General features: G+C 56.1%; 1 protein-coding gene across 6 annotated transcripts in view; it reads left to right on the plus strand.

The window, feature by feature from the left end:
* The first annotated feature begins 1,063 nt into the window (after nucleotides 1–1,063).
* The window catches only part of GSG1L (GSG1 like), a 207,351-nt gene continuing 189,563 nt past the window's right edge, over nucleotides 1,064–18,851 (plus strand). For 2 of the 6 annotated variants that reach the window (XM_058711725.1, XM_058711732.1), the window contains exon 1: nucleotides 1,078–1,813. In XM_058711725.1, the coding sequence (XP_058567708.1) occupies nucleotides 1,462–1,813 (352 nt within the window). In that variant the 5' untranslated portion in view covers nucleotides 1,078–1,461. Of the gene's footprint in view, nucleotides 1,814–18,851 lie in introns of all 6 variants that reach the window. The other 4 variants (XM_058711726.1, XM_058711727.1, XM_058711730.1 and 1 more) reach the window with 4 other exon arrangements.

Genomic DNA, 18,851 nt, shown 5'->3' on the forward strand with positions numbered 1-18,851 from the left:
TTGGGCAGAATTCAAAGGAGCTCTTGCAATCAACATGCAATTAATTGATGTACACCCTGGGCATCTGGGCCCCATGCACTGCTGGTGTGAAGGAAGTTCAGGTCATCTTAGAGCAGAGGCGGGGACGGGCGTGCTCACAGTCGGGCAATCCCACTGCACAGGAGATCCCGAAAAGGTTTGTGCCAATTTGGCCCACGGGTCTTGGTTCAGATGTTAATCGCAGTGGCTAGCATTTACTGAGCACCTACTACGTGCCAAATGCTTTTTTTTTTTTTTTTTTTTTTTTGCATCATCTCATTACAAGAGCCCCAGAGAGGTGCGACGACTTGTTCAAAGCCCACAGCTGGTCGAGCCCCACGGTCGGTATTCTTGACCATTCTGCCCCGACCCCGACCATCAAGTTTCTGGGTTGGCGGCCTCTGCAGGGCATCCTTACCTAGCAACTCCAACAACCTCGTGTCTAGACCACCTTGGGTCATGCTGCTCAGGATCTCAAGCGGGGATGGCCCGCAGGAGGAAGCCTCACTTGTCATTCACGACACTTCTTTGCCACCGTGCTTGTCCTTCCGTGCCATAATAGAGAGCCCAGGTGACTCTAGCTTCATCCTGCCAGAGAAGCGCTTCCTGTTGGCTTACACAGTCTAAGGCCCCCCTGGGCGGCCCCCAGGGAAAGCACAAGCCCCAAAGACTCTCCCACCCAGCATTCCTGGTGGGACGCCCCTTCGGATGGGGCCTGGGACTCGAGGTCCGAGCCTGAAGCTCCCTGAAGCCTGAAGCTTTGGGAAGCGCAGAAAACTTTGCAGCTCTGACCCTTCGGGGCTCCTTCCTGGGGCTCCCTCCTGCCGGTCCTTGTCCCTCTTGCGGAACCCGGCACGCTCTACCCTTGCCTCCCCAGGGCAGGGCCTCTCCGGGTCTTGAAGAGGATGCCCCCTCCTGGCCGGTTTTGCTGCCCCACGTCCCTCGCGAGGAGCCTCTTTCTCCGAGAGCGCGCTGCCTGGCGTTCTCCTTGCTTCCCAGCCCCTCCAATCGGGTGCCGGGCTCCTTGGGGGCGTCCCTTCTCTCCGGGTCCCCCGCCCGCGCCCGGCTTGGGGCGCCCCCTCTCCCTGCTTAGGGCGGGCGCCGGAACAGTGTCGCCGGCCGCCTGCAGGTGTCTCCCCACGGAGGGGCGCGCGTCCCTGCGCCGTGGCCGCTGCCAGGCTCCAGCGGCTCCTCGCCGAGGTGCACTCGCGCTCCGGGCTCCGGGCGCGCCGGAGCCGCTCGGCCGCTGCCGCCCGCCCCCCGCGCCCCCCGCGCTCCCCGCGCCGCGCCCTCACCCCGGGGCGGGGGAGGGCATGGGCCCGCGCGGCGTCCTCCGCCGCCGATCCAAGGCGCCCGAGCCCCGGGGCGCGGCGGGCAGCGGCCGCTGACGCGGGGCGCCGGCTGCCAACTTCGCGCGCGGAGCTCCCCGGCGGCGCGGGCGGCATGAAGACGAGCCGCCGCGGCCGAGCGCTCCTGGCCGTGGCCCTGAACCTGCTGGCGCTGCTCTTCGCTACCACCGCCTTCCTCACCACGCACTGGTGCCAGGGCACGCAGCGGGTCCCCAAGCCCGGCTGCGGCCAGGGCGGGCGCGCCAACTGCCCCAACTCGGGCGCCAACGCCACGGCCAACGGCACCGCCGCCCCCGCCGCCGCCGCCGCCGCCGCCGCCGCCGCCGCCGGGAACGGCCCCCCTGGCGGCGCGCTCTACAGCTGGGAGACGGGCGACGACCGCTTCCTCTTCAGGAATTTCCACACCGGCATCTGGTACTCGTGCGAGGAGGAGCTCGGCGGGCTCGGTGAGTGAGCGGCGGCGCCGGCGGCTCGGCTCCCGGCCCCCCTCCCGGGGCTTGCGCGGCCCCCCGCGGCCCGAGCCCCAGCCCCGCGCGCTCCCTCCCCGCGGCCGGGCGAGGGGCCCCGCGCTCGGCAGGGCTCGGCTGCACGCCCGGGGGGCGGGGAGCGCGCGGGGGCGGGCCCGGGGGGCGGGTGGGGGGGGGGCGTCCGGGACGCGCCGCCGACCCCGGGGCTCCCCGCGCAGCCGCTGCCCTTTCCGAGCGCGCCGGGCGCCTTTGGGGACGTCGCCGCGCCCTGGGGAGGCGCGTCTCCCGGGGACCTAGCGCGGTGGCCGGTCGGCGGGGCGCGCGTTCCCCTCCGCGCCAGAAGTCGTCTCCGGGCGCGCCCCCTCCCCCGCCTTCGTTCGCGGGGCACCGGCCGCCCCCTCCCGGCCCGGCCCGCCGCGGGGAGGGCGCACCGACTGCTGCCGTGAGCCCCCCACTCCCCGCGGATCCCCGGAGCCGGGAGCCGACGGGGTCGTTCTCCCAGACGGGGCTCGAGAAGCACGAGAGTCAGGGGGTGGGGGGGGGGGGGGGACGGGAGGAGCCCGGTGGGTTCCCGGCGGGGAGCCCCCTTGGTGTTCTGGCCCCCCTGCCCCCGCCCGGGAGAGGATGCGACGGGAGGGGGGCGAGGCGGCGGGAAAGCGGGACGACTCCGATCAGAACTGGGTGGGGGGGAGGGGGGGACTTTTCAGAAGGCAGATCAAAGTGCTCCTTTTGCCCCGCACCGCACCTCTTCCCGGGTCCGCCCGGGGCAGCCAGGTCGGAGGGAGTGCCCCTGAGACCCGCCGTGAGGCTGTGTGTGTGTGGGGGGGTGGGGGGGGGTGGGGGGGGTGGGGTGGTGGTGCTTGGCCACACCAGCGGGTACCTCCCAGACCATGTTGCTCTAAGTCCCGGCGTGGGGACCGTCTGGAGTGACTTGACCTCTTTCCCCAAGGTGAAAAGTGTGTGCATACACAGCCCTTGCGTGCGGACGGTGTATGTGTGCGCTCGGTGTATGTGTGCGCTCAGATGTAGATGGGGTGGGCGACGGCGGAGTTTGCCCCAATCAGCCATTGGCCTGACTGGTTGTCTTAAAGGACAGAGAGAAGGTGTCAGATCAGCCCGAAGAGGCTGCTCCCTCCGCCTGGAATCCCCTTCCCCAGTCTCCCCTGCTGGCTGCTTCCCAGTTCCGGGGGGGATTTCCTACCCCTTCCCAGGCAGGGTCTTGTGGAGGGGAGGCCTCCCCACCCCCTTTGGAGGCAGGGTCTTCCTGACTGCCTCTCATCACCACCTTTATCTCCTTCGTCGCGCTTGGCACAACCTGAAAACGTCCAGAGGCTGCCTCTGGTCACTAGCTGCCCTTCCCCTGTCTCCACAGGATGTCACTGTGAGGGCAGGGCCTGGGCTGCCTGGTTCACCGTCATCCCCAGCTTCTGGGCGGTGTCCCGGTGCATAGTAGGCCATCAATATGTCTCTGCGGGGTTAACATTGGATGAGACCCTGGAAGGGTAAACCAGAGGCTTGCTGGGGGTGCCGCCTGCTCTGCCCTGCCTCTGGGGGTGCCCCGCTGAACTTTTCTGTGACCACCTGCGTGGACCTAGCTGTTTGCCAGACGCTCGCTGTTTGTTTTGCTTTCCGACAGTCCGACCCTGACCTCTTCCACGGAGGCCTCCCAATGCCTTGTCCTGGGGGAACATCTGCGCCTTTTGGGGTGAACCCCGCTTGTCACCTCGGCCTGCCACCAAGTTTCTCCTTTGTGCAGAAACACAGCCTCCTTGTGCCTTCTCTGTGCACGTACTTAAAGATACCACGCTGTGTCTCTGGAGATGTCCGGCCCCCGCCTCCGCGGGGTGTCCTGGCCCTCGGTGGCCGGCTGAGCCTCTTCCCTGAGGTCTCCCCTGGCCTCTCCCTGAAGGTCACAGCCCCCCCACTTGTCGTTACTTCCTTGTGTCTTTCATCCAGGGCTTGACACAGGATGTTGAAGCCCGAGCAGCTTTAAAAATTATTAGTTGAACAACATTTAAAGTCGTGTTAGCTTGCATTTATCGAGCCCTTCAAGTACACCAGGCACTGTGGAAGCTTCTCACCTGCCGGATCTTGTTGACTCCTTGCCAGCACCTTTTAGGGGGCCCACTTTTCAGATGAGGAATTGGGGGTTTGGAGAGTTTTGTTTTTTTTTTTTTTGCCCAGGCGCCCCAGCTGGTGAGGGGGTCTGGATGGCCTTCTCTGGGGCAGAAAGAGATCAGGGCGAAGCGATAAGGGAAGAGAATGATACAGTTGGGGGGGTCCGAGACAGGCATCATTTGGGGGGGGGGCCACTCAGCCTAAGACCTTCATCCCCAGTCCTCTGTTTATAAACACATGGGTGGTTCGTTTGTTGGGTCAACAAAACAAACCCATAGTTTTCTCTTTTCTCTTGATCGCTGTTGGCTAGAGATCTCCCCTCCCAGAAAATCACCATTTTCCTCCCCGAGAGCTCAGAAAATAGTTATCAGCCTGTCAGCGCCGCCGGTGAGAAATTTGGGAGGTCTGAGCCCGCTTGGATGGTTTCCCTGGCTGATCCCACCGTGCCCAAATCCCGCCTCTCCACCTCTGTGGTCTTGAAAGGATGTCAGGAAGTACCTGGCCTCAAACTTTTGTTGCTATGACAACCTTTCTTCTGCGTTCGGTGACCATTTTTTAATTTGCTTTTTGCTAGAAGAGGAAGAAAGCGTCCAAAAGGCCCCCCAACAAAATCCTGCCCCCCTCTCCCCCCCCACCCCCCGAGGCATCGCCTTGAGGACTGTCTTCCTTCCCTCCTGCCCCAAACTATGGGGAAGGCCTTCTTTTCCTTCCCAGCATTTTTACGTTTCCCCCAGTGAAAACACCAACCACAAAACCCTGACCTCTCCATGAGAGGCAGCTGCGAACTGCTCCTTCGTCTCCAACGCCTGTTCGATCATTTCTTTCTGTGCCCAGAAAAGCCTCTCCCCACTCTGGGCAGCCACAGGGAAATCTAATAAGCCCTTTTACCCACATGAAAAAAAAATCCACCGCGTTCACAAAGAAGACTGCAGCCTGTCCTAAACAGACACAATTTCACCAGACTGGGCACAAAGAAAGCTTTTCTCCGTCCAAGAAGGAGCATCGACCTCCTTCAACAAACAGAAAGGGAGCGTGGCCTTGACACAGAATTACCCCGAGCCCTTCACGCCAATTGGTTTTCTCCTCTGGAATCGATGCTCAGAAGGGCTGGGTGGTTGCCGTTGGAGGCGTTCTGGGGGGGGGTGGGGGCAGCGGAGTAAAGGCCTGGAAAAGCAATAGTGACTAGGGGAAGGGAGATGGGCTGGCGGGGAGTGTGGTTGTGCCAGCAGGGAGAGCACAGGTGAGGCTGGACTTCGTCAGGCCCGTGCTTGAACCTGAGGAAGTAGGTGACTCAGAAGACCAATGGGGCGGCTGGCCAGGATGCCTGGAGGGAGGTGGGCCAGAGAGAGGGAGGGACAGGCGGAGGATGCTGTTGTTCGCCTCTAGACCCACTCTGTCCCCTGGGATGGGTGGACAAATGCCCATTCTCTTTTGTGAAAGATGGAAGTTTCTCGAGTTTCCTGTTAGCAGTGTGGTTTGGGCAAGAGCCTCAGTTTGCTGCCCTGCAGACTGGGGATCCGGGCAGGTAGCGCTTGTTGGAGGCGGGGGTGTTCGGTGAAATAGCGCGGGGGAGGTGCTGTGTGAGTGCCCCTTGCCACCTCCGGAGTGCCGTCACCCCGTCTGAGCCCCCGCGTCTCTCCCGTGGACTGCTGCAGCCGTCGCCCTGCTTCCCCCGTTGACCCCCCTCGGCCCTCAGTCTGCTCTCCCCCCAGCCCCAGAGTAACCGCCAGATCCTCACCCACCTTCGCGCGGCCCCCTCCGGCAGCTCCACTCTCACTTAGAGTCAAAGCCACGTCCTCCCGTGGCCCGTCCCCGGCCGTGCTACTTCTCTGGGTTCTTCTCCTGCTCCCCACCCCCAGTTGTGGTCACACCCGCCCTCAAAACCAGGCACACTCAGACCCTTTGCGCTGGTCCTTCCCTCTGCCTGAAATGCTTGTCCCCTAGATGGCCGCAAGACTAGTTCTGGAAACTTCTTCAAGTCAGTGCTGAGCTCGCTCTGAGCCCCCAGTGCAAAATCGATCTCCCCCACCCGTTTCCTGCTTGAGTTTTCCTCTAGCCCTCGCCACCGACTCCTCCTCAGTGGTGCCCACCAGCTCCAAGGAGTTGGCGGTTGAGTTTCTCTGCATCGTTCACCGCGGGTCCCTTAGTGCTCAGAACACTGGCAGGTGCTCAGCAAACATTTGTGGGGTGAATGGTGGCGATTGTTACGGCTGCTGCTCTTTCTTCGGCTCTAAGTGTCTTCTTACCCTGCAGTGAGTCAGGGGGCCAACCGGGGACCCCTTCCCTTTCACTGAGGTGCCCACGACACGCAGCGCCCCCCGCCCCTTTACACACCCCAGTGCGTGTGGGGCGAGGCCATTCTTACTCAGGAGGAGAAAGCCCTTAGCTGACCTTCTACGCCTTTCTTGCTTCCCCTTTTCTACAGAAACCCCAGCCCTTCTGCCTGCTCCCTTCAATTATGTCACTGCCTCCTTCACGAGTATGAGCACAGACATCATGCCCCCCAAGAGCGGGCTTCTAGTGCTGGGAGTGCGTTGGAGTAACAGGTGGATGGGCTTTGTGTTAGGACCGTCTGATGGGCGAAGATATGGACTTTGAAAGGTCCCATAGACCAGTGTCATTTCCTTGCATTTCTATAACAGCTTGATGACAACCTAGTGCCAGGGTTACACCTGTTTTCTGGGGCACAGAGAGATGAGGCGACTTGCTCAAGGTCACACAGCTACCAGAGTTGGGATGTGTACCCAGCCAGAAGGTTCTAGAACCTGGCTCTCGCCCAGAAAGCATTGCCCGGGGAGTCATAAGCCCCAGGTTTGAGTCCAGACCCCGAGGTCACTCCAGTGCTGAGTGACCTTGGATAAGTCACACTCCCTCACTCTCTGGTCTTTTCTTCCCTCAAGCGTGAGATGACGGGATTTTTGTGTGTTTTTGTTTTCTTCTTGTTTGGTCTGGCTGGTAACATCCATCAAGGGCAACAGAACACCTCTTGATGACAGGCTTCGGGGACAGACAGTCGGGCTCCAGCCCCCGCACCATGACTCGCCTGCTACGTGGCCTTGGTTAGGGGTTCGCCTTCGTTGGGCCTCAGTTTCCTTGGCTGGGACACAGGGATTATAATAGCTGCCTCACTCTAGCCCTGCTGGAGTTGAAGCCGATAACGCGGGCCCAGCAAGCACTCAATAACCACGCTGGCTGTGATCGACCCCGTGGCAGAGGCTGCCGACCCATGGCCCGCGGGTCCCATCTGAACTGTCCATCTGTTTTGTTTGGCCCTGCAGTGTTTACAGTCTCTGAATGAGTTGCCAACGTTTGAAAATTGAGACGCTTCACAGAAACATCTGGATTTATGGCTTTCCTCAAAAGCCTGGCAGGTCTGTGAACAAGGGCCCGGGGGTCCTAAGGCAGTGGGAGCTGCCCCTTCCGGGGGGGGGGTGGTGCCACGGGCCACCCCCCACCCCATCCACCTCCTCCCCGGGGACACGACTCGCCACCTTCCAGGGCTCAGGCCCCAGGCCTGGGGTTCCTCCTCGGAGCCTCGGTTCTCACATCCCCGTCTCGTCCGCTGGCGGGTTCTGCCGGCTCTTCATTCAGAATCCAGCCCCTGCTGACCAGGACCTGTGGCCCGTGCCCTGGCTCCCCTCCCCTGGACTAGGCCAGTAGCCCCTCCCTGGGCTCTCCGCTTCTGCCCCCTCGGCCCCCTGCTTTCCACCCAGGAGTGAAGCCGCAGGTCAGATCACCTCCCCACTCTGGGCGGGGCCCTCCTGTGCAGTGGGTCTCACTCAGATTCAGGGCCAACGACTTCCAGGGCCTGAGGCTGGCCGTGATGTACCCACATCGCCTCTCTGACTCCACCCTCTTTCTCCTCTGCCTCACCACAACAGCCTCTTTGCTGGCCCTTGAATAGGCCAACACCCTCCTGCCCCAGGGCCTTTGTACTTGCTGTTCCTGCCACCTGCGGACTCTTTCTTCCAGATGGACTCTTTCTCCCAGATGTCCGCAGGGCTCCCTCCCTTCTCAGGTGGGTCTGGGCCCAAATGGCCTCTTTCCCACAAGGCCTTCCCTGACCACGCCCTCTCAATCTGCGACCTCCCCGCCCCCTGCTCTTTCCTCCCACCTTATTCCCCCCCATTGCTGTCATTGCTGTTTACCCACTACATAGCACACTCACTTATCTTCTTTATTATCTCTCTCCCCTGCTCACATGCCAGCTCCACGGAGGCAGGACTTGGTCCATTTCACAGAACGCCACATTCTGGGACTGAGACGAATCGGCCCTTAGTAAGGGATCAATGACTATGTGCTGAATGCATTTGGGATTCTAGGAACTTCTCTGAGCTGCTGTGTGCAGCGAGGGGCCCAGTGCGCTGTACCTGTCATTCCCACGGACTCGTCAGACACTCTTTCTTCGCCACCCCCTCTTCTGTTCTGCTCCTGGGAAACAGTGCTCCGTGGGGCCCCGTGAGGAGCTGGAGGGGCTCAGTGTGGTCATGGCCCCTGTTTGAATTCCAGGGCACCAGGTTCAGAACCGTCTTTCGGGGATGCTACGACCTCGGGCCTCTGTGTTCCCTGCAGGACCCTGGCGGTTAAGCTCTTCTGGTATCAGGTGACCGAAACTGACGCAAGCCCGGTGTGAAAAAGGCGGGTTTCGTAGGGGCTGCTGCCCCCTGCAGTGTCCAGGCGGAGATGCAACCACCGGGCCTGGCAGGTCAGGGGCAGGGCCACCAGGCTCCTGGAGGCTGGAGTTGATGGGTCCTCCCACCGGCAAAAATCCCGCAGGGGCCAACCCAGAAACCCAAGAGTGCCATAGAGGAAGTGGCGGGGGGCTGTGGGGAGCTGGGAGCATCTCCCTCGGCTACAGGGGCAGCTGCTGAGCCCCAGACGACCATTCTCGTTGCAGGGTGGGGGCCCGCGTGGGGCCCCGTTGTCCATTTTGTCAAAACTCCCGGTTTTTATAGGAGATCTCTGGATTGTTAAAATTTGGGAACCGATTCAAGTAAAAAGAAGAGGCTTGCGCTGCGGGCCCCAAAGCAACCCCTTTTGAGGGGGCGAGGAAACTCTCCTCTCGCCAGTTGGCTATTTCTAGATCAGAGCTCTGCCAGTGACATGATTCGATTCCATGCCTGTTGGTTCTCGGTCCTGAGGATCTGACCGGACGGCGTGGTGCAGGTGGCCGAGGCTGGTCCAGTCTGCTGTGTGCTGGGAGGGGAGTGTAGGAAACACAGCCAGTCCTGTGGGGCAGGGGAACCAGAACTTGGGGCCAGGGGAACGGGTGGGGCTTGGGCAGACATTCCAAGGGGAGTGAACTCTGTTGGCCAGGAATCCTCAAGTCACTGCAAGCAAGAGAAACTCATTTGAAATGGTCGTAAGCAAAACAAGGGAACTATGGTCTCTTTTTCTTAGATACTGAATTTTTTTTTTTTTTTTAAATCTCTACACCAGACATGGGGCTCAAACTCACAACCCTGAGATCAAGAGTCACATGCTCTACCAACTGAACCAGCCAGGCGCCCCTGTGATCTCTCTTAATAGAAAGTCTCGTGGGGCTCCTGGGTGGCTCAGTCGGTTGAGCGTCCGACTTCGGCTCAGGTCATGATCTCGCGGTCCATGAGTTCCAGCCCCGCGTCGGGCTCTGGGCTGATGGCTCAGAGCCTGGAGCCTGTTTCGGATTCTGTGTCTCCCTCTCTCTCTGCCCCTCCCCCGTTCATGCTCTGTCTCTCTCTGTCTCAAAAATAAATAAACGTCAAAAAAAAAAAAAATAGAAAGTCTCGTAAGAAGAGCTCAGGTCCGTAGCGTGGCTGGGTCAAGCAGGGTTGTTGAGAATTTGTGTCTTTCCAGCACTCGGCTCCGCCCTCCTCTGGGTTAGCTTCATTCTCAGGCTGACTCTCCTGAAAGCTTTGAGTTTACTTAACCTCTTGTCCTTCCAGGAACTTCCGTGGAAAAGTCCCTCCCGAACAGAACTCCCAGAACTGGTTCTCAGAGGACCAACTGGGTTATGTCCCCACCCCTGAACCAATCAGAGTGGCCCAAGGGGTTGGACTGTGTGGGGTGGCCAGGCCTTGGTCCCTCCACTCTCACCCTTAGTCACGTGGTCACACCCCTGGGGCGGGAGAGGAGGACAGCTTTGCTGAAACCACGTGCTCTGAGAGTGAGAGAGGTGTGTAGCTGTTAGCTCTTGCCACGTAACGCTGCGTAACAACAAGGGCCACACCTCAGCCACATACAGCTGCAGGCACTTGGCTCAGCTCGAGTCCTCGAGTCTGCAGCTCAGCGATTTCGGCTGGGCTGGGCTCACTGCTGCACGGTGGTTTGGCTGTGGGCTCGGATGATGGGGGCCACTGGGCCTCTCATCCTTCACCAGGCTCGCTGGGGCGCATTCTCGCGGTCGCGTCCGAGACGTGAAAGCTGGAGCCAGCCACGCCGCGGGAGTGCCTTTCAAGCCTCTGCACACATCGCGTGTGCTTGCTTACATCCCGTTGGCCAAAGCCGGTCACCAGGCTGAGCCCGGAGTCGGTGTGTGGGGGGCGCTGCTGAGTCGTGACGGCCAAGGGCACGGACACGCGGAAGGGTGACGCGTTGGGGCCATGAAAGCGATCACTGTTGCACAGACGTTCCTCAGACTCGGGGGGCTGGCCCTAGGGAAAGGGGCGGTGGATGCCGGTCAGGTGAGAACAGAGATGCCCCTCCTCACATGCTTACGCAGCAGGGGTACATCTGGGAACCCAGAGAGCCTGTGGCCGTGCCCTTCATGCCTGGCCTCATTCTTTTAGCCAAGACGCTGTAGCTGTGCTTGAGTTCAGAGGTCCTTCTCCTTCCTTTCTTTTAACGTTTATTTATTTTTGAGCAGGGGGAGGGGCAGAGAGAGCGAGACAGAAGATCCCAAACAGGCTCCGGGCTGACAGCACACAGCCCGATGCGGGGCTCGAACTCACAAACTGTGAGATCGTGACCTGAGCTGAAATCGAGAGTCAGGTGCTCAACGGACTGAGCCACCCACGCGCCCTGAGTTCAGAGGTTCTTAAATGTTTGGGGCTCTGGGGCTCCAGAAACCACGTGCCTGCATCCCAGAGAGAGGCATCCCCTAAACACACCCCTTGGTCCGTCCCCCGAGACCCGTCCCTCTGATTCACCTGGTGTCCCCCAACTTTGCTATGCCCCAGTTTCTTCTAGGGAACCTGTTAAAATGCAGGCACCCAGGGTCTCGCCCGTGGACCTTTTGCTTCGTGGGTCCAGGAATCTGTACTTCTAACCAGCTCCCCAGGGGTTTTGGAAGCACGGTGGGCGTGGGCACCCGTGTTCCGAGTCAGGCCTGTCATTTCGCATCTGGGACTGAGGCAGGCCTGGCGCTGGCTTCTGCAGAGTGTGGGGCGGGGCCGGCCCCCAGCTCTCTTATCTTCCGGGACCACCTTCCCCTCACCCTGCTCTGGCCGGCTGGCCCCCTGCATTTCTGGCCGCTCCAAGCTGACTTCCCACCTCAGGGCGTTCGCTCTTGCCATTCCCTCACCTGGAAGTCTCTTCCTCTGTATCCCTAGGTCTCTGCTCTGCCCGCAGGCCTTCATCAAGCCCTGGCCCTGGCTGCTGTCTCGTCCCGAGGCTTCTTTTCATCGCTGAGATGATCTTTTCGTTTATTTCTGTGCGTCTCTGCGATGTGTGTGTCCCATCCTAAAGTGAGCACCTCGGAGCAGATCAGGCACAGTGCTCAGCTTCCCACTGCGGTGTCCCAGGAGCAGATCGCAGCCGTCCTGAGGACGCGGCAAAATCCCTTTGGATCGGAGAGCTGACACCCAGTGTCTCACCGCCCCGGGAATGTGTGCACTGCCTTGGAAGCGCTCAAACCAAAACGGATCACTGAGGGCTGCCGGGAGGGCCAGGCTGTGTGTGAGTCAGGGGGAGCGGAGGCGGTCAGACTGCCCTCTCCGCCCGTGGGGAGCGCCCATGGCTCGCCAGGCCTGTCCTGTGGTTTGGGTGGGGACGCTGGCGGAGACAGTGGTTTAGAACGCGGCAAGCAGGGGTTTTTCCTCTTCCGAGTTTTCAGAGGAAGCATGGTCCTCAGTTTCTGCTTCTGAAAAGTGGGGCTAATGATGGTACCAAGCTCTGGGATTGGTTCCTTCCAAGGATTCCTGGTTGATATTGACTCGGTATCTCTGACCCCAAACAGTCCCTCGGCTCCAAAAACAGGGGAGCTGAACCGTAGAATTGGATGGCGATGCTGGCAACGTGTGGAAGGTGGCCTGGCCCCAAGCTGCCCAGACTGTTTGGATAAGTTGGTTATAGGATGTAGGGCCTGCCCCCTTCCCTGCTGGTGGGGTCCCGAGGGCCGCGTCTGCGCTCCAGCCTCAGGGAGCAGAGCTGGGGGGGACGGCCCGTGGCTGTGGGGGCCTTGTCCTGTGTCCCAGCCTTCCAGGGAGTGGGTCCACGGTGACACTGGACCGGGATGGCGACAGGAAGGTAGAGTGGGGTGGAGAGAGGCAGAGCGAGACAAAGGGACCCAGAGGGAGAGAGACACGGACCCGGGGACATGCACAGATGCACACGCAGACACAGACACGCATGCACAAACCCACGTGACAAGGGGGGAGCGGGCCTGAGGAGCTGCAGGGGAGAGGCCGAGGGGAGCCTGAGACAGCCCGGGGAGGCAGGAAGGGGCCCATGTGGCCCTTTCTCTGCTCTTTTCCCGGAGCCCCGGAATGTGCGGCTCTGCCTGGGGCGGCCCTTCCAGGCCTTCCGCCCTTGGCCCTGGGCACTTGGGGAAGGCAAGGCAGCCGGGCCAGACCCTCACCCACTCTCCCTCCTTCCCCTGCCCGTGTCCTATTGGTGGCAGTGGGCAGCTTGGTGTTGGGGGGGCTTCAGCTCATCCTGGCTCCCCGGGCCTCTCCAAACTGTCCCGTTATTTTTATCAGTCGTTCACAGTCTAGGAAACTCAGGATGTGGGAGGCGGCTTCTCAGCAAGCCAGCTGGATCTGTGCCCTGTCGCCTGTGGGACACACTTGTGGATCCTGCACACCCCTCTGTCCGTGTCCATTTGTCCTTCCTTCTCCCCGGGGCCTCTCTCCACCCTGCGCTCTCTGCTGGGGGGGTCCAGTTCTGGAATAGGGGAGGGAGAGGCTTAACTCCCTGCTCCTGTCTGTCCCCTGCCCCCCCCCCAGCTGCCAGACTTGTCCCCCCCCCACACCCCCCTCCTTGCCTCATGAGAGCTCTTCTGGGTGGTTCTGGAAGAAGCACAGAGGTAGAGAGACCCTCCCCAGAGCACAGTTGGGAGGGGTGGACACAAGTCTCGCTGTCACCCCTCGGCAGATGCCTCCACTTGGAGGTTTGAAGGGAACGAACAAACCCCAAACCAACCACTTGCTTTCCTGCCCTCACCAGCAGGGGGCGGGCTGGGTCATGCTGTCATAACCACCTGCAAATCTGGGAAGGTTCAAACAGCCTGGGTGGGGGGGCGGGCTGCGTGTTTCACGCTGTCCTCATCGGGGACCCAGATAAAAGAGGCTCCACCTCCAGGCTGCCATGGCTGCTGAGGCCAGAGAGGGGGATGGGTTTCTGCCTCGAAATGGCACCTGCCATTTGGTCAAAGCAAATCCCATGGTCGTATCTAATATCCTCGGGGGGCTGGAGGATTGCAGTCTTATCATAGGCCTAGGACGCGGGGAGCCAGGAAGATTGGTGGCCGCAGGAATGGCTATTGCACCCTCACCCGGGCGCCCTTCTCAGCCCATCTCAACAAATGACCACACACACACACACACACACACACACACACACACGTTCAATCGATCAGCAAATCCATTGGCTTCTTTTAAAAACACATCCAGAGTCCAGCCATTTCTTGCCCTCTCTCTGCCACCATGACTGAGCCAACACCATCCCTCGCCTGGATGACTCCAGGACCCCCCTCACTGGTCTTCCGGCCTCTCCTTGTCCCCCATAGTCTGCTGAGGGGGCCTCTGCACCTTGGATGACGTCCTTCCAATGGCTTCATCTCACTTGGGTAAAGCCAAAGGGCTCCTAGCGGTTGCAGAACCTGACATGAGTTGTTCCTATTGTCCCTGCTACATTCTCGCTCGCTTCCTCTTTCGGGCTTTGGCACAAACACTCCCCGGGCATGCCTCTGCCTCAGGGCCTTTGCACTTACAGTTTCCTCAGTCTGAGCACTCTTTCCCAGATTCCCACTCCCTCGCTTTAATAAAATGTCCCCTTTTGTGTGGTCACCCCCACCCCCAGAACCCCCTCTTCTACCACTCAGCTTAATTTGTTTTTCATAACACTTCTCCCCGCTGACACTCACTGACGTCAAATGCCCCGGTGACATGTGGCCCCGGCTCTGAGAATCACGAACTACCTCGATTCTGTTTTATGGACAAGGACACTCAGTCTCTGCGGGGAAAGGACCTCCTTGACACCACGGCCCACCACTTGCAGAGCTGGCGCCGGGACCCAGGCTTTTCCCCTTGGCCCTGGCTTCCAGGTGCTGGTCCTCCATTATCCCTTAAAGATCCGCAGACCTGGACCTTCCGCGTCATGACCTCTGCTCCATTTGTCAGAAGGACGGTTATTTAAAAATAGCCCTTCCCTGGCCCCCCAGAAGCCACATTTCCTGGGATGGGTAGGAAGTGAACAGTTGGCATTAGTCTGAAGGAAGCCTCATGCTTTCACTGACATTTGTGAGCACCTAGTACATGCTACATTTTGTCTATCATTGCAGGGGAGATAGCAGGTAACAAGATAGAGGCAGCTTTTAATCTCCTGGAGATCACATTCTAGGGCAGAAAGACCGACGAGAGGTTGTGTATACATTTGTGCATTGTACTGAGGATTACTGAGCCCCTACTAAGGCCACTGTCTTCGCTAAACAAAGGCCTTGTCTTCACAGAGCTGACATCTGAAGCGGGACAGACCATAAGAATGGGTTTATTGGTGATCCCGGCTCATGTGGCCCCAGATTGAGGCCAGAATGACCCTGGGACTCAGAAAACAACTGGATTCCCTGTGGGAGTGAAGGCTGATGGGTTTGAAGGCTGATGGGTTTGAAGGCTGATGGGAGCAAAGGCTGATGGGTGCAAAGGCTGATGGGAGCGAAGGCTGATGGGTGCAAAGGCTGATGGGAGCGAAGGCTGATGGGAGCGAAGGCTGATGGGAGCGAAGGCTGACTTGCTTTTTCCACTTGTGTTCTTGCTTGTGCAAGCCAGACACACCTCTGTGACTTTTCAAACCTGCTTTTCATTTTCCCTCTAAAGGTGGTGGAGTAGAATTTTGAGACCCATGGTCATCTTTCCATACATGAACCCTCCCCGGCCATGTTGTTCTGGACCTTGAAGTATTTTCTGGGATAGTTCCCCCCATCTTCAAAGATTTATTCTCCTTTGTAAGATGAGGTTATTTGGAAGGATTTTCTGGAAGATTTCTTGTCTTCTTTGGTCTTCATTCATTTATTATTCATTCACTTATTCGTTCAACCCATCTACTGAGGTCTTCCTCTGCTAGGCACCAGGAATACTTGGCGAATGTGGTGAATAAGGTCGTTGCTCACAAGGAGCTCACATCCCAGTGGAGAGAGAGAAAATAGATCAGTCAGTAAAATAATAATAGATAATCCAGTAATTCCGTATAGACATAAGTGCTATGAAATAGAATCGGGCAGTGGCACTTGAAGGTGGTGTTTTTTTCTTTGATGTTTTAAGTAGGCTCTACTTCCAATGCCCATGACCGTGAGATCAAGACCTGAGCTGAGACCAAGAGTTGGACTCTCAACCGAATGAGCCACCCAGATGCCCCAAGGGTGGAGTTGCTGATGGGGTGTCATGGAAACTTCTATTTGAAGTGAGACCTGGATGCCCAGAGAGAGGGAGCAGTCTGGGGGCGAGTAGCATTCTGGGCAGAATTAGTCTGTCCTCAGTAACGGGTCACCTCAGTTTTCTTTTCTGTTTCTTTTTATTTAGTTATTTAAAAAATTTTTAAGTTTTATTTATTCGAGAAAGAGAGAGAGAGAGAGAGCACACAAGAGAGCACACAAACAGGGGAGGGACAGAGACAAGGAGAGACAGAATCCTAAGCAGGCTTCTTGCTGTCAACCCAGAGCCCAGTTTGGGGCTTGAATTCATGAACCGTGAGATCATGATCTGAGCCGAGACCAAGAGTCTGATGCTTAACTCACTATGCCACTGATGCACCCCTCTTTTTAAAAAACGTTTACTTATTTTTGAGAGAGAGAGAGCGAGAGCGCACAAGTGAGTGGGGAGGGGCAGAGAGAGAGAGGGGGGGACAGAGGATCCAAAGCGGGCTGTGAGCTGACAGCAGAAAGTCTGATGTGGGGCTTGAACTCAGGAACCATGAGATCATGACCTGAGCTGAAGTCAGATGCTTAACTGACTAAACCACCCAGGCTCCCCTCATCTCAGTTTTCTACTTACCAAGTTAATTTTCTGTGAGTTGCATTTTCTTGGAAAATTATTTATCAAGCGTTTTGAACTTACTTGCATAACTTAGCACAGTATTTCCTTATGATTAAAAGGAAAAGCCTTCCTTTGATTAATTTTCTTTTTGTACTCCTAATCCTGTGTATTTGTGTTTCCTCCCCTTCTCTTATTTTTCTTGCTGGAGTCTGCTGAGTATGATAGGGGCCCTGGTGGAAACTGCTTTTCAGACCCTCCAGAAAATGCAGCCTGGCTTGAAATCTTTACAGGGGATCTGTGCTAAGATGTCACGCTGGAAGCCCTGATAATTTGTTCCCCCTTTTTTCAGCCCAGGTCTTGCTAGGCTGTTTCATGGTCCCTCCCTTCCTCCCCTCCTCCCTGCCCATGGTTAAGAATCCATTCTCCTATATTTATCAATACTGTTTAAGTTTTCAAATATGGTCTGTTTTCCTTTGGCTTAGGTTTTTGAGGTTTGTTAGCGTTTTCAAGTATTTGAGTTGAAAACTTTGTCTCCATAGTTAAAACAAAAAAATGGATGCCTTTAATGCTATGAGTTTGCCTCTGAGCCTCACTTTGGCCCTATCTTCTGAATTTTGAAATGCAGTGCTTTCTTTGAAATGATTTTCTAAAAATTCTGAAGTTACAATTTTGTCTCTAACAGTTCTGAAACTTCAGAATAATCCAAGTATAATCCAAGAATAGTTTAGTACAGCATTAAAAGGTTCCCAGTGCTTTGACTTACTTGGTTAAATTTTTGGCATCAATTTCTAGTTTTACTGAATGATAGAGAAAGTGGCCTGTGAAATTTCTGCTTCATATTTAAAAAATTTTTCTTTGGTAAATGTTTTGGTAAATGTCCCTGAAAAAAAAAAAAAAAACCAAAACAGGGCCGTTCCCTGTGTGTAGGGTAAAGCAGCTTTATAGATAGTGTTATTCAAGGACTGTCTTGTTTATTTCTCTTGGCTCTCTTGCTCTGTCAAAAGTTGGATAAAGTAGGTCGAAGTCTTTCCCTTCCATAGAATTCTTTCCACTTTTACTTGTGTTTCGGATAGTTTTTGTTTTTATAAAGTTTGATTCTCTGTTATTCATCACAAAACGATTCGTGACAGTTATATTTTCATTGTGAGATTGTGGATTTTATCTTTTGTCAAGATAAAATGACTATTTTCCCCTAGTGAATGCTTTTTGCTTTGGATTCTAGGTTTTCATATTTTAATATTGCTATCTCAGCTTTGTTTTGTTTGTGTCCTCTTGATGTGTCTCTTTCCAGCCTTTTCATTTTAACCTCCCATGTCTTTCTGTTAGGTGCATATCTGACAAGAGCAATATGGTTAGATTCTGTCTTCTGGACAACTGGAGCATCTTAACTGAATAACATTTATAAACACATTTGATCTCATTTCTCTTTTTTTGTTGAATGCTTCCAATTTTTTAGTCCTTTTTCTTCATCTTTTCCTATACGGGTTAGGTTTTGTTTCTTTTTCTTTACTAATGATTTAAAAATATATGCATGCTACTGTTAATTCCGTTTTTAATACTTGGACTCCTATTTCTCTGATAATGATGCAGAGTGATATAACATATAGTGCCTTTTTTCGAAATCTGCTTTTCACTTGTATTTGTAACAACAATTGCAGTGTGGTCCTTTGCTGACCTGGTTTCAGTGCTAATTACAAGTCCCTTTAGTTTACCTTTCCCTCTGTTTTTGTTCATATGTTGGGTGGATTTGAATGCGAGATATGACAGCCACCAATGGTGTGCTGGGTCCTATGCTAGATGCTGGGATATAATCTAGATAGGTTCCTGCCCTCATGGAACTTCTAGTTGTGTATGTGTGTGCATGTCCATGTGCCCTCCCTCATATATGAGTGTGTGTGAATAATACACAAGTAAACAAACCCAACCCCTCAGAGGAGGGACGTCTAGTTGAGACTTCAAGAATGAGAAGAAGTTAACCATGGGCAGATGGAGGACATGGCATGTGCAGAGCCTCTGTGTAGTGACAGAGCTTGGTGAGCGGGTAGAAGGAAGACGGATGTGGCTGGAGTATAGTGAGCCACGAAAGTGATGTGGGAAAAGTGGGAGAGGCAGCAGAGACAAGGGCAGAGCTTTATAGGTGTGGAGGGGTGGGGCTTGGTCCTTAATGCACATGATCTACTTCTTAGCTCTTAAAGAAAACAAGAAAAAACAAACATTAAGAATAGCTTTCCTTGGCCTTTGGATATGGATGATACTATGGCTGGGTATAGAATCCACAGGTTTAAATCTTTTCCCTCGGCATCCTGTGGGCATCACTCTATGCTTTCTGGCATCTAGTGTTGAGGAAGAGATGCCTAAAGTCAGCCTAATTTTTCCTCTGTAGGCAACACTTTCCTCCCTGAATTCTTGTATAATTTTTTCTTCATTTATCCACAATATAGAGAATTTCATCACGGAATTTATAAATGTTGATTTTTTTTTTTTTAATTTGCTGGGTAGGTGTTGTGATCAGC

This window comes from Neofelis nebulosa, chromosome 18 (genome assembly GCF_028018385.1).
Source record: "Neofelis nebulosa isolate mNeoNeb1 chromosome 18, mNeoNeb1.pri, whole genome shotgun sequence".
NCBI classification, from domain to species: domain Eukaryota; kingdom Metazoa; phylum Chordata; class Mammalia; order Carnivora; family Felidae; genus Neofelis; species Neofelis nebulosa.